The following is a 16,229-nucleotide window of genomic DNA, read 5'->3' on the forward strand; positions in this document are numbered from 1 at the left end:
GGAAAAGGAACCGCAGTCGCGTGAGGCCGGCAAGTACCATGGCTTGGGCCCAGCCGGATCAGACACTTCTGCTTCCCATGGGGAAGCGCGAGTGGAGCAGCGCGATGCCAACCCCGGCCGTGCCGGCCCCGTGTGGCGCTTCCAAGCCCTGYGGCACTGGCTTCCCCACATCACAGTGGGCACTTCTATCATATACAGACACCCCTGGGTGTTTGTAATGAAAAGAATGAATAAATAGGGACTTGTGGAGCTATGTGGTAAATACCAGCTTTTCAGGGACCTTCCTCTCACACTGTCCCCTGACTCAGGACACCCGCCCCACAGCTYGGGTGCCACATCAGGTGCTGCCAGCCAGGAATTGCACAGATGTACCCGCTACGCTTGCTGGGCAAGAGCGAGTGGGGCTAAGATCTGTCCCCGCGCTCGCCTTCCCTCCCCTCGCGCGCCGGAAGGATTATGGGGCCGGCGCAGGGAACGTCTTGTCCTGCCAGGGCACCAACCTTCCTCTGCCGGTCTCCAGGAGGCAGAGAGCGGCTCCAAGCAGTTGCGAGGCTTTGTGCAGAGTTCCTGCAAACATCACTGCTTCCTTTCAGAGCAGAAAACACAGGATGTTACAGATCAGTGGAAAAATGCCCCAGTGCCTACAGAACCCCTCAGACGAGGGGACGCTTTTCTGAGGGTCCCCAGACGGGATTAGGATGAGGCACAGTGTCTGGCTTAGCCTGCGCTGCACTGCTTGACTGCAGCTCTGCCTCACGCACCCATGGACACCCCTGCCCCCTCTCCAGCCAGGTCCATTACCTTCCCTCCTGCTTAAAGCTTCCCATAGACCTTTTGTGTTTTGCTCCTGGCAGGCCCTTTTCAGGCTCCTTTTGTCAGCTCCATCTCTTTGAAGCCCTGGAAAGTTACCAGCGAGCAGCCTGGCTCCAGCTCCCTGCGGCCAGGCCTGGCAGCGGCGGCAGCGGCCCAGGCCTCTGCCAGGCCGTGTCTGTGCCGAGCAAGGAGCGGGTGCCAGTCTCCCGCTCCGGCAGGAACAGAGCCTCCTCCATCACAGGGAACAGGAGCCTCCTCTCATCACACTGGTGGTTTCATGCAGGCGGATCATACCATTCAGCAACTCAGTCTGTATACTGACTACCATAGGTGTTCCAACAGCAACCTCAATGTCAGAGGGCTTCCCAAGACACAATACCCAGGAAAGAAATTTTCTTACTCAGCTTTGCAAAAGAGKCATTAAAGAACAGAAGTTCTTTTTTCCCTCTTCAATTTGAGGATTATACAAGACATACAAGGTCGCAGGTTTTTGTTTGTTTGTATATAAGCATGCAGTTTTTATGCTGTAATTAAATGAACACCAATTGATCTGAAGTAGCTAACGTTCATCAAAAAAACCTGGAGACATTCCATGCATTTTTTTTTTTTCAGAAAACCAGCACTTCACTTCTTCAGCACCCACAGGGCCCATTACTTTGTGGTACCTGAACATCCAGAGAGCACCAGAAGGCAAAAATCTTAGCCACTTCATTTGGGCACAACCAGGCTGCTTTTAATGAAGCTCTGCTTAWTTTATACTATTTGAAAAATCTGAGCCAGAAGGCCTTTTAATTGATTATAATTAGAAACTGTTGATTGGCCACCTGTAATATTGGTGACCACAATAACATCAGCTTGAGAAGAGAGACAGTTACTATTTTGAAACTAGAATTCCATTTTTGATCATGGTAAAATAGCTAGGCAGTGTATTGAATGACATCATATAACTCATATGCTTTAAGCACCTGGGTCCTTGGTCTTGTGCTTTTACAAAGTGCTCTGAGCAATGCCRTAATTGCCTATAAATATGCTGCTGATCCTGCTTAAAGGGACATTGTCAGGCCTGGCAGGACAACAGCTTGATGTAGTGAAACGATAGCCTAAAATGGCCTTATTTTTGCTGTTCCTAAATTGCCAACCCGTGTTTTTGCTTCTTTCTATTATTCCAACTTCTAGGATAAAAAAGGCTACTGGAGAACATTCATTTTTAAAACAAAGGTCCTGTCATAGAAATAGTATGATGCAGGCTACTTGAACATGCCAGTAAAAGAACTTAGCTGTAAAGCACCTTTTTCCTAATATGAATGGAGATAGCTTCTACCCTTACAGTTTGTAGTAAGATCAACCCTCGTTGAAGCAAAATACTACATAGGAGTCTCCATAAAAAAAGAGTGGTGCTGAGAGGATGGGGTGTGGGCAGGACTTGAGCTGTGCCACGTACCCTTTTCCATGACATCTAGCATCTGTCAGTCACTATTCTTGTCCTGGTTGACCAAATGGGGAGTGGATGTAGAGAGGGCCAGGGAACAGGCTCAGAAAGTTGGGGAGGAGTCTGCAACATAACCACATCCTGAGCAGTGCTGCTGGGATGCAGAAGGATAGTGGGATGGGGAGCTCTCTGGAGGAGAGCCCTTTGCTGTCCCTTCTGTGGGCAGCTCTGCAGCCAGAGCCTCAAGGGCAGTGGAACTGAAGCCAGCGATTGAGGAGCTTCTTGACCTCAGGCTTATGAGCGGTACTGAGCTTCTCTCAAAGGAGAATAGCCGAGAAAGGAAAAGTGGCCTGAAATGATTATTATTTGTTCATTATATGATTTGTTTCAGAGTGGAACAACTGAGCTCTCCAGCACAGTTTGTACTTGGTGTGCAATTTCAGAAGAATAATCCGTAGGTGCTATTAAAAGAATATGGCTCATCAGTGTAGGGGACAAAGACTGAGGTGGAACAGAGGGAGCAACTGTCAGCAAAGTKCCAGGGCTTGAAGAGACCCTCCTCAGAGGGAGGAAGTTAGAGCCCCTCTAGCTCTTATGTTTATTACCTTTGCTGGCCGTACTTGAGCAGACATTTCTAAGCTAGGACCCATTTCTGAGCTAGGATTCCCTGGAGTAGCTCCTACATTTGTGATCTATAAATGCTCTATTTAGAAAGAGATTCAAAAGAGTTCAAAAGGTGTTTCAGAAGACAAAATGTGGTTGTAGCCCTGCTGTGACATCCTTCTAGACTCTGTGCTGCAAGTTTTGAAGACAAAGCTCTAGCGTTGCCCAAGAAATATGCCCACAGACAGGCTCCACATTCCTTTCTGCTTGGGAGGTGAAAGATTTACAGATAGCCTAAAAGTGAGGCAGTGTATTTGATGTGCTCATCCATCACAGGCATCTGTCAGTCACAGGACAGACACTGCCTAAACTCTAGGGACTTGAGAGAGAAGCCTCAGCAATGTGCAAAAGAGAAATAAGAAATAACAATGACAAAAAAGCTCTCCAGAGCCTGGTAGAAAGACAGACCTGCAGCAGCCGTGCCTAAACCAGGGACTGGTGAGCTCTCATGGCCAGGGGCAGCACATGAGGTAGCAGTTCCTCAAAGAGGCAGGAAGAAAACAAATCTTGCCCCCAAATTTTTCTTCAGTTCCAGGAAAGAGAATAAAATAAAATAAAATAAAATAAAATAAAATAAAATAAAATAAAATAAAATAAAATAAAATAAAATAAAATAAAATAAAATAAAATAAAATAAAAAAATAAAGTAAATCTTCAGGTCGAAGATCTCATAGGACAGGATAAGGCAAAGCAAATGTCAGCCTAATGACACATTTGGCTCAATGGGAAGTAAGGTGCACCTCACCATTCCTTTACTCACCAAGAGAACAAAGCAGGATAAAGGACACGTCTCCCACATTGGCACTTCTATCACTGGGTGAACATGGACATGGACAAGCATTTAGAAAAAGTCTCATGCTCCTAACACAAAAAAGCCTTAACAGCTACAGGGAAACGCTTGCAAGTACAATGTCTGTGTATTTTAAGAGCTCCCAGCAACCAGAATAAAAACAAAGTGAGTTTAAAGTCTGTATTTTTTTTAATCTTTTTTTTTTTTTTTTTAAAATCTCATATCTCCTGATTTGCTTACTCAAWTTTTTTAAATGGTTGTCCCTGACAATTATAAACTTGTTTTTTTTTCCAGAGGTATATTTTAGAGCCAGTCTCGATAGTCTCATTAAATGTATAGCTGTATCAGTTCTCTGTTATGTGTAGGCAGGGAGAAACTAACTCTAAGGGTTTCCTCTAACAATAATGACTTTAGCTTTGCCACCCAGTGTCTTCTACATATATATGCTTATGTATGGCGTTTAGCATGATGAGGAGTGCCATTAGGGAGTGATATATTATGTATGCTGCATATTCCATCAGATATATTCAAGTTTTGCTTTTTATTTTTGTTTTGTTTCATTTGAAACTACACTTGTGCCTGATCGGAACAAATACGAACCCAGGTTTTACAGGAAGGCAAGCACCTGTAAGCCTCAATCATGAATGTGAAAGAAATAATAATTTTGTGACAGAGCTTTCTAATGGGCAGTATAGAATTTCCCGCTGTAACAGGTATATACATTGAACAGTTTTATTGTGTGTCAGGCACATTATTTTGCACAGCTGCTAGGGAGGCATTGCTGAACTGGTGTTTCTCTTCCATGACAAACACCTATTAAGCAGTCAGCATAAACTCTTCTTGTTACAGCCTCTGACATCACCCTCAGGGCAAGCGGACACGGAACAGCAATTGCTGAATTGCGTATGAAAATTATAGTTTTATTGTCTATACAACTGAAGGTTTAACTCTGATTCCTGCTCCAGTCAGTTCTGTTACAAAGAAGCAATTCTTTCTTGGAACAAACAAGCACAGTACACCATTGTAATCAAAGGAACAGGCACTATTTATGTATTGGAAAGACTTGTTCACAATAGTGCTAACAGTCTAAAGCCCCAGAAGCCACTATTTTAGCAGCTGTAGAGAAAAAAAGCATGACTAACAAGATGCCACACAGAGTTAGATATCGTTTTTTTTAGAGCACAAATGGAATCATCCCTTTTGACACAACTTAGTTTAATATGCACGACTGATAAGTCGGGATCATGTACTTAATGTTTATATAAGCAGTCTCTCCACCGTAGCGCTCGAAGGCTTCCAGTGTCTCCTGAATCAGATCTCCAATATTTTCACGCTTTTGCTGGCTGTAGTCTATCCCATCGCCTGAATTAACTGTTCAGAAAACAAAAGACAAAAGTTACATTAACGTTTGTTCTTAAATGTTTTGAAATAATGATATAGGGAATTTGAATTGCTGGCCAGTCACTGTGACTCTTTTGGAAATTTTGCTCTGTTATAGAAAACAGCTGTATTTCAAAACAGGACCTTTTCAAAATCATTTTAAGGCTGCTGCTCACATTTGATATTCTTTTAAAGTGTATTTATGTACTGCTTACTTTAATATCTAAGTGAAAATCCCCCCCCAAAAAACCCACATTTTACTGTAATATATAGATGGACTCTCTTAGATGATTAATCTCTCAAGATCATTACTACTTCAGTTCATAACATTGCTTATTTAGGACAAAATTCTACTGCCAGATGCCTAAATGCTTATCTACAAAATGTGACTTAAGCTAGCCTTGTTAKGATTTGAGATCCGCAATACATATTGTTTTGGGATTGTTCCATGTTAAACATCATATTCACAGGCTTGTGCTATTTTCGATAGAGGGGATGTCATTTGACCCAAAGGAGACTTTTGCTGTACTACATGGCACCTGTTCAATTCCTGCTCCCTGAAAAATGTATACATTAAGTCAGTGTCAAAAGGACAGACTCTTCCAGCTCTAAGATGCAGTAACGTTTACAGCTTAGTACTTTCTCTAACATGGACTAGAAAAGGCCACATATATTCACGTACACACGGCATAATTAAAAAAAGTCCCACTGTAAATAAGTATGACGACAAAAAATACTAGTAGGAAATAACAGCCTAAAATAATGCCAAGTGATTTAGAGGCAGAAAATATATTCCATTTTGTTTCAATTCAGTATACCTACAGGGTGCAGATCTAAAATCTCTATAGCCCTTACATCCTTTCCTGGATCCAAACCCTCTTTACCAGTAAAAAATGAAGAGCAATGCTCATGAAGGAAGAGCTGATAAACTCTGCAGTAAAAATCATCCTTTTGCTGAATATTCCTCTGAAATAGCTGCTCGTACACCAAGTTAATTATCTGTATCCCTGTTTTTCAAAATCACTATAAACATTTGTCTCTTTTCCTTTTGTAAAATGTTTACACAAATACAGATAAGAAAGTTTAAGAACAAGGCTTCTCAGTAGAAAGGCATTTCATTTTTATGATGATTACTTTTAAACACACAAACACTTTCCTGTATATTAACTATTTATTTCACTGTCATGAGAATCAAAGTTATGATATCAAAATTTACTACAATTGAAATGACTGTAATGTTTGATAAAATGGATTATGGCAGCCTGTAGAAAACACTGAAAGCTGTTAAATAAAATACAATTAATTTATACAAAATACATTATGCGGGAAGGAAAGCACATTAAAATTGAGTGCAGTATTGCTTAAGCMTGATTTGCTCTTGCAGAAAACACCTGATACAACTGTGTTGCACGTGCACTGCCAGCACTCCCCAAAACACCTGGGGGTATTTCTAATTTCACTAGTTTGAGCAAAGGAAACCCTGAACCTTGACCTAGGTCTTGGCAAATATGTAAAGGAATTTCTGACTTTCCAACCATTTGCCATTATCTGTAATTTTAAGCCTACACACATGCTCTGTAAATGAGCTTACACAGCTTTCATCATTCTTTCAGAGAAGTGGTTAAAAACTSGACTCTAAGGAAGCAATGGTGATAAACTGCATAATGGAGAACTAAGCAAGTCTGCCAAAGGCCGGCAGGACATGATGACAATGTTGGTGGCAGAGTGTATTTTCCAACCTCTCACACTACAGTCTTTATTATAATGCATAGTCTCTGCAATAAATGATACCTTAGATAGTTGATTAAAAGGTACCTAAGAAAAGGCAATAGTAATGGAAATAATTTGCAAAGAAGGGTTGCATGTGAGATGTACAGATCTTCATTGCAGTTTTTTTCCCGCCGACCATCTGTGGTATATGAGGGTTTATATCCTCAAAAGAGCCATAATTCACGCTAATGTCATGACAGAGGTTACGATGGACAATACCAGAAAGGTTATGTCAGCTCTGAAGTCACCCGGTAAGTCCCAAAATAGCGATCCTATGCGGTTGTAGGAATTACCAAACCTTTCAGACAGAAAAGATAATGATTAACCCAGCAGGACAACATCCAGCCTAGTACTGAATGTCAGCACTAAATGGATGAGTCAGATGGATCCGCTCAGCACACCTAAGGGTAAATATCTAGTCATAATAATGATGATTAGTTGGAAGAAAATAGTTCCCGAAGTATAGCGGTCTCAGCATGCTCTCCTTTGATTTGACTTCATTTCCAAGTTAGTTTGCACGAGGAGCCAACTTTGTCAGCCACAAAAATGCTGCATATGTAAAGCGTGAATGTGGATCTGATTCAAGCGCTTTCTGAGGTTGTCCTTTGTGAGGGAGAATATATCAACATAAAAATGCAAGGAAGCACATTTGTCATATCCTCGTCCCAAAGTGAAACGTCTGGCGAATTCAGCATGCACCAAGAACTCTTTTCAGAGCAAATGTTATTATTGTGTTTGGAAGAAATGAACTGATGCAGTGCTAAGACATTTAAAGATTAGAATCACAAAAATATCTCATTCTGCCTTTCTGGATCAAGAAGCTAGTTCCCAGTCTCCTAAATTACGCGCCCAAGGTTTCCGCGATGCCTAGAAGTGAAGCAAGAGGCCTTGCCCTGTCGAGACCTGCCTGAGGTGATGAAATCAGGCGCAGAGCAGGGCGAGGACGGCCCTCCCTGCCCTGCCGCGAGGGCTGCCGGAGCCGCTGCCGGAGCCGCTGTCAACGGCTGCAGCCGAGGAAACCCCGCGCTCACCCTCCGGGGCGGAACTCGGCTTTGGCAGGGAAACCAAAATTTCGGAGCCAAAATTTCTGAAATTGACGGAGCAAATGCATCTGAAATATGGTTTGTATCTGAGTCTAGACATGCTGTTTCTACTCATGATCTGGGGTGTTAAGGAAATTCCATTTTTTTTTCTGTATACCATTTCATTTTAAAATTTCAATGTGTTAGTATTACAAATTAAAACTGTAGTTCACTAAAGAAGGACAAGCCAGAATTCTCTCCAAGTGTTAAGAGTTTGACAAATAGGGTGGTTTTTAACTCCTGGATGGGAGGAGAAAGGTAAATCAACCGTTAAAGCTCAGTCAGATCTATTCTTATCTTTGGTGTTTGTTAGCATCCCAAAGCATCCTGGACRTTCTTCCAGTTTATCAGATTTCACTTCAAGGAGCACCAGGTTTTGAACAGAGAGCTTTTAATCCCTCAAATATGTCATAGTATCTCCCTGCAAAGCACAGACATGAAAGCCAAGCCTGCTTGTCATGGTGGTTATTTCGAAGGTTCTTCGAAAATTAAACAAAAATTAAAACACGCACCTGCTATTGGAGGATTGTCAGAACTTCAGCATATGTTAAATATTTCAGGAATGCTTTGTCTTGGAGAAAACAGTAATACTAAGAGATTTCTGAAGAGACTGTGAGGCAAGGCCTGTGCCTGTAGCTTAAGCAATGTTTTTAGTAATGAAATGTAATGATAAATAGTAATGATTGTAACTCAAAGACCATTGTTTTTTGATGGAACTTTTGAGTGCATAGGAACTTCAGCTTGCTGCCTGAACAGAAAATTTTGAGGCCATTACTAGTTAATAATAAAGAGCTCCTATATAATGATTTTTTATACACAAATCCTTAAAACTTCACTTGGAAAAACAATCATGCCCCTCTTTTTGAATCCCAGGAAACAGAGACCCTAGAAGGTAATGTGACTTCCTAAGAGCTGTGCAAAAGGTCAATCACAAATMATATATTTTTTAACTTTTTAGTATAAATAATAAAAGTGCTATTTTGCTAAACTACAACTATGATAAAAATATTTTAATATTTAAGGTGCTAATTCAGTTCTTCCTAGGAAAACAAGTTTTTTAGCAATTAAAATAATTATAGTAATCCCACGTACTAACCGCTCATCTGTAGAAGACTGTTATTCCAAAAATAAATGGAGTAACCCAAAAGAATGGTGATGGTATTGTGAAATGAAGACGTACTACTGAACAGGGAATCTATTCTTACAGAAGAGTCAATTACAGAACAATATACAGTTAAGGAACATAAACTAACAATAAAATATTTGGGGGCAATGTTCGGGCAACGTGGGGGCAATTTATCCCTTCTCGGAGAAAGCATCAGAAACAAGGAATAAACCAAAACTGATATCAGATATTCTGATCGCCGTGTATGTGTATCAGTGCTCACCTCTCAGGTTTACTGCTCAGGTACATTTAAGAGGATAATTCATTTTCCAAAGGTCTGTTGTGAAGACTGATTACTGTGCTATAAGGTAGCTGGCTTCCTGACTGCAGCGGAAAGTGAAGGCTCCTCTGGAGTCAGGGCAGAGACAGGGACAGAGGCCTCCTCCTCAGCGCTCCTGTCACTGCACCTTGAATTGTCCATGCTGGGAAGGATGAGCCTGCTCTCCTGGCCCTTTTCATTGAAAGTTTGTGAAAAGTTCCTGGGATAAGACTCTAAAACACTCCTGTCTGCTAAGAAATGTATTCCTTTTACTCAGATAAAGAAAAGCAACCAGAAGGTTATGATATTTAGTCATTACAATCTAGGACGGAAAAGACTCCTGAAGACTAAAAGCAGCAAAAATAACAGTTTTAAATGATTTTGTTGGTTTTTTTTTTTTTCTTTTTTTTCGAGCTTATGTAGATCACATGCACACAGACACTTCAACCAGCCTTGCACAGGCCAGTCCCACAGCTAGAACATCAGAAAGAAGAGTTCATAGTACAATCTGGGTGGACAGAAAACTCTGGAGTCACCTGGTCCAAACCCCTGCTTAAGGCCAGCTCCAGTTTCAAAGTTAGATCAGGTTGCTCAAGGTCAAATACCTGAATTCACTCTGCACAGACTAATTCCAGATCCAGAAATGGTACAGAGATCCTTGAGCTGGCACAGCTTTTCACCAATCATTTCAGTGAACAGAAGTGCTTAAATAGTGGTCCTACTAGTGCATGCTAATACTAGCACATAAACAAACAAACAAATAAATAAATAAATAAAAGCCCTTAAATTTTAATACATACTTGATGAAGACAGAGAGTTTTAAGTTTCATGAAGGGAACTATTATCTGTTTTAATACAAAACAAAAATAATTTTTTGGCATAATAACAGATTCTAACTTGCCTACACTGTTTTTGAAAGCTTTATCATACACCAGAAAAGAGACACAACATTAGCTGAAAAAATATATAAAAAAAAATGAGTTGAAAATTACATCTTTTTTTAATCATATTTGTATTTTCAAATCCAAATTTAACTTGTCTTTTTCAAAACACTTTAAAGCTGAAAGCAGTAAAGGACTTCAGGATGCAAAATCTTTGGATACGCACAGCCTCTTTTGTTGACCTTGTCAATGTTTAGAGTTCCTTGTGTCTTGGTTAGCTTGGCTCTTCACTCTGTTTTTCATCACTAGTGCTGAGTGTTAATCACATTACTACAGTACGGCAAAGCTTGCAGCAGAATGAAGAAAGCATGGATGCTTAGAATTTAAAACAAACACTAACACAGAAACATTTCTGCTTATTATGCGTTTTGTAAAGAAAGAAAAACTGTAAGCTCTGGGTATAAATTAACTGTTTAATGCCTAAATAAAATGCGTTCAAGATTGTCTTATTTCTTATCAGAGGCTTCTTGCTTTAATGTAAAATACACACTCGCTCTGTTGCCATCTTCCATATCCATCTAGATTTTAGCTTATTTCATAAATTAGCATTTATTTTAGAGTTAGTTTTCTTGCTATAAATACTATTCACATATTCCACGTCAACAGTTCAGTAAGTGGAGGAAGTGCTCTGATTGGAAAGGAAACATTTGACTGACTGACAATGTTTTTAATAATGATGCAAGCCCACTGGAGATACTCTTAACCACTTGTAAATTGCTGCAATATTAAAAAAAAAAAAAAAAAAAAAACTGAAAATGAGCCAAGATAGCAGCTGTTATCGCAGTTTTCCATTTCCAAGAAATGTTAGCAACATCAGATGTAACCCATTCTGAGCCCAGACTTTCTTCTTTTTTTGACTGAAATACTAAAGTGAAAATGAAATCACAGATTTTGTATCAAATGGTATTAACAAACATATGTGACTAATGAGTTAAAAAATGAGAAGCTTTCTGAAGAAAAAAGAGAAGTTTTTCCTTTTTTCTTTTTGCTTTTTGCTTTTCTAAGTACTAAAATACTTACTTTTACTCTAATGAATTTAGACTTTGACATTTGACCGTGTTTGTGCCAGTGATCAATATCAAGTGAAGTAGTGCTAAATAATCTTAGATAAACAGTGTGAACAACAGGGCAACAGAAACTCGAGGCTGAGATCTCTGTGGCCTTGATACACTGTTTACTGTTGCAAAATAATATATTAGGTCACAAACCATGCAAAAAGAGCAACAAGAATTACACCACTTACGTGAATCAGATGTTCTTCCAATTGTTTTCCTATATACAGGCAAGTACAAAGTAACTCCTCTTTGTTAGGTAGAAAACATGTTTGTTTGTGCAAAATTTGTATAGCTTTGCTGGGCTGACCTGAAGTATACTTGCACATTATTTCACATTAACTATTCATCCAAATACAGCAAAAAAAAAAAAAAAAAAAAAAAGCAAAAGGAATGAAAACCATGCAAAAAAAAAAAAACCCTTTTCATTCAGTAAACATTATTTATTGTATAAAGTTATTTAAAGTGACAAAGCAAAGTTTTAAAGTTCACTGATTTTGGTATAAAATATTGTCATATAATAGAATAGTCAATTATTAGCAGCAAGTTAATTCATACCTAAAATCAAGATCCTTGAAAAACCTTCTTCCTGCTCCCCTTGGAATAATTTCATTTATGTAATTAAAATGCTGTTGAGGGCAAGCCGTGGGATTTTCTTTACAAGCAAAAAGCTCAGTAATTCATTACTTTGTGTTAATAACAGTCGGTGTGTTTGCATGTCTGTCAAGTACTAATGAAATTTATTGTGCTTAAGTTCACTCTTCAAAATAGAAGTTTCAAAATCATTACTATTTAAGGACCTTGCCTGGCATAGCTTGCACAGCACAAATTTCTGTGACAACTGAATGACTTCAATGACAGCTTTTGTAACTTAGGGATAGTGGGGTGAGTCCATTAGTGTCATTAAAAAGCAACCATTTAAGATAGGTCAAATAGCCTAAAAATGGGTCAATACGTTGAAAATTTCCCATGATTATTTTGKCATTAAATTGCTAGATATGCCTATAAGTTGTTGAATATGCCTGAAATTGCCAGTTCTTCTGTTGCCTAATTAAGTGCAATAAACAAGAACTTTAAGTTAATTGAGCATTTTTCAGCAGCGATGTGAGCAGGGACAAGGAGATGGCTCTGAAAGGCTGGGTGGACTTGCCAAGAGTTCTTTCATCACCATGGGACAAAGACTGAATTTATGCAGCTTAAAGTACAGATAGCACTGAAAATGAAATGTACTGTTTTATCCTCAAGCCAGATAGAGAATAGTACACTCTCTCCTCCCCAACTATCTGTGCAGGAAGGGCCAGAAAATTTTCTTCTACTATGTATAAAAAAGAAAAAAAAAAAAAGACAAACTGAGTGATTTGATTACTGCTTTGTTTGAGTTTTTCCAACTGTATTGACGTCTATGAAAGATTAAAAAAAACCTCTAAGATATGAATGTGCATTCTTTTCATTTCTTTTCTTTTTTTTATGAATAACAAAAAGGGCATTAAAATAAATGCTCATCAAAGGCTAGTTAACAGCCATTCGTTTTACGGTAAGAAAACCTTGCATTTGAATTTATAACAGTTTTTCAAATAAGCAGAAGAAAGTCATTTTTTGACACAACTATAATATAATGTGTAGTCTTTACTTACAAGAACGTAAAATAGATAAAAGAAAAAGAAAATTGTATCCCCTAGGTGTGCTGCTTCCCATGTTGCTTTCAAAAGGCTTCAACWTTCACAGTTCAAAAGCTGCATTTTCATGGGGAGTGATGGGGGAACCAGGGGTCAGTAAAGCTTTAGGAATCTCTCACCAAATTATCTCTTCCTTAATGTTTTTCAAAATGTATTGCTTTCATACATTTTTCCTGCGTTAAGTGTGAAGAGAGATAAGTGAAAGTCAGATTTATAAGGGAAGCTACATGCAAGTTACGAGCGATACGGAAGCCGTATGGAAAAAAAAATCCAATCTATCAGGTCATAAGAAACTTATTTCGATTAATGCAGCAGTTCAGTCTTCTGAAGTGGTGCTTGAAGAGACTATGCTTGAAGAGAGGTATGCCAGAAAAGGCTCTCTTKTATTTCCCAGCACACAGGTGAGGCCATATGACCACTGTTATGAGAGAACATAGCATTCAGTCATCTGCTACACCCAGTCTCTGTGGATTTTTTTTTTGTGTCATTTTAAATTTATAAAGCCATTACTAAAGAATGAGAGATCTGAAGAACAGGAGATGCGAGAGCTTTCCAGTAGARCTTACAGAGTTCCTCAAATTTTGTTTTGAGTTAGCTTCTTAAAAAAGTGTTGTTTTAAATATTGTCATTCAAATATTTTCCTTCCAAAAACCCTTGAGCACTATTTACTTCTTTCAAATGAACTTCAGAAGCATCTTTTCCCTGAACATGTATTCCTTCTGAGATAAACTTGGAAAGCAARAATTGCTGGCATGGACAGCCCGTCAGTCTATGGGGAAGGCCAAAGAATTTTTCACGGGCGTATCTGGGCAAGCCCATGCACTCAAAGCATTGTATCTTCCTCAGTCCACAGCAAGAAATGCWATTGATACCATCAAATATGATCAGACAGATCATATCTGCATGTTTTTTCCAGCAAACTCTCCCACTACTAAGACAACCTACTGAGATATAACAAACTGAAACATTCTTGCAATACATAGAAACGTAATTATTGGCCCACTTATGCAAATTTATCACATTACTTCCTTTAATATCCAATATAATATCCTTATTTATTGTGCCATTTATGTAATGGGTATCATAGTTTATACACTATATATTTTTTAAATGCACCCCTATCACTTTCACAAAGGGACTGTGTCACAAGTTAGAAGAATGCTTGAATATCACTATTTGTAATCAAAGAAGTACAGGCACAGAACATGCATGTATGGAAATGGTTAGCAGTTTTTTTGAGATCAAAGATTATTCAAAGCTTATTCATATTAATATTTTAAGAGGAAATATTTTAAGAGGAAATTTTTTAAAATTTTATTTAGAGCTGACTTACTCATGTTTGTTATTTTTAGAAAATGGTCTTGTTTCAGTAAAAAAAGTTAATTCAGAATCTCTTTCTCATTTCCAGATAGTATGTTTGTGAAAAAATAAAAAGAAATCATAGGTTCTAGTTACAAGAGAAAAGATTCAGAATATGTTTATTTATTAATATGGTGATTTATTATGACCATTATGTTGTTTTACTGTTAGGATGCATACCAGCAGAGCATACATGACTTTAGGGGGAAAAAAAAAGAAAAACAAAAAAAGAACAGAAATACCCAACGCTGCCATTTCTTGAGCAGCAGCTCAAGAATAACAGAAGGCCCCGCATCGGAAAAATATTACTGAGCATTTTTGCACAATTGCAGCTAATGCAGAATGACAACTTTCGAAGGAAACCACGTGATGTTATTTTAAGGAAAAAGAATAACGCACGCTAGTCTATAAATCCATGTGAGCAAAATTCCTTATGAGTCACCAAGAAATTTCATCACTGAATGGTGATTTCTGCAGTTCCTCAATTACTCTTCCTGGAGCAACCCAAACTTATTGCGTACTGGGCTGGTAAGCAGAATACACAGTTCTTATCCTTGGGACAAGAATATAGACATGTATATTAAGTATAATAAGTAAATAAAAAAKAAAAATAAAGGATGAAATTGGAGGAAGCCACAAGCATTTACTTGGCTAATGAACTTATTTAAGTGTGTTTAACAATAGCTTGTTATACATTATGGATTAGGATGACTATTTCATAATGTAATTTTCAGGATCACACTAGATACAAATGGTTTCCTCTGTTGTTTGTAGTAAAGCAAGGTGGAAAGGCAGCTAGGCTGATCTGCTTAAGATGGGTTGGATCCTAACAATCTTTGCTTTACCTTTTTGAGTAAGAAATCACCTACTTACAAGTTTGCTTTGGGATATGATGAGAAGAAATGTCAACTGTATTAATATAAAGTACAAGGCTCCTACAGAAGCRTATGCTATCTGCATGTGTATTGATTTTTTAAAGATAGGGGTGGTGGAGTGKAGCTGTTGGCTGGTGCATGAAAGGAGAGGTAAGAGAGATTGCTCTTACCTCTCCTCTTTTATTGCCTGCCTTCCTTTAAATCATATGGATTAAAACTAGAGTCACTCAGATATCTCTTCCTGRTTTGGTAATGCCCTCATTATATAGAAGCATAAGCTTTCTTCTCCACTTAATCTCACAAAAAATGCTGAAGAGTCAATGAGTCATCTTAGGCATACTTGTTATCAGATCTAGTGCTTCAGCCATCTGCCAAACAGCTCCTGAAACTGCTGTCATTTGGCACGGAGGTTATAATCACGGCCACAGAATCCTCAGAAGGAAAACACGGAAGGAACAGAGCTAATATCAGTTTGTTTACATGTCCTCACCATTGTCACATACCCACATTCTGCAAGTCAGATTGCCTTAAAAAGGGATAATGGTTCCATTTTTTTGGTGGAAATGGTATGATATGATAAAAACAAGATTTTATAGGAGTCTAACAATAGTATTGCTCATAATACTGGCTTGACTACATACAGCCACGGAACATGACTATGAAAACAGGCAGCATCAGAGACACAGGGCAGATGAGATGATGGTGGATCCTCCAGCAATCAGAAGGGAAAGTTCAGATCAAGTTAGTCATTGAGATACTGCACGTCTGTCACAAGGGCTCTCTGTGAGAATCCGTGGGTATGCACTACATTGCCCCACTCCATGAAACAGGGGTTACATTYCCAGGAAAGCGTCCGAGCAAGGGAGAGGCTGAGCAGTGAGCGCCACAGAAGTAGCCAGCAGGGAACAGCAGGCAGAACAGAGTGACTAAAACCTTCTGTTCCTCTGAAACTCCAGGGCCTGCATCTACCTGGGT

General features: G+C 38.9%; 1 protein-coding gene across 1 annotated transcript in view; it reads right to left on the minus strand.

Moving 5' to 3' along the window:
• Positions 1-4,629: 4,629 nt before the first annotated feature.
• The window catches only part of LOC112951977 (parkin coregulated gene protein homolog), a 100,521-nt gene continuing 88,921 nt past the window's right edge, over positions 4,630-16,229 (minus strand). Inside the window, exon 3 of the mRNA XM_026044746.1 lies at positions 4,630-5,066. Coding sequence (XP_025900531.1) covers positions 4,906-5,066 — 161 coding nt within the window. The 3' untranslated portion in view covers positions 4,630-4,905. The remainder of the gene's footprint in view (positions 5,067-16,229) is intronic.

Source organism: Nothoprocta perdicaria, unplaced genomic scaffold (genome assembly GCF_003342845.1).
Source record: "Nothoprocta perdicaria isolate Ctin4 unplaced genomic scaffold, notPer1 scaffold_38, whole genome shotgun sequence".
NCBI lineage: Eukaryota > Metazoa > Chordata > Aves > Tinamiformes > Tinamidae > Nothoprocta > Nothoprocta perdicaria.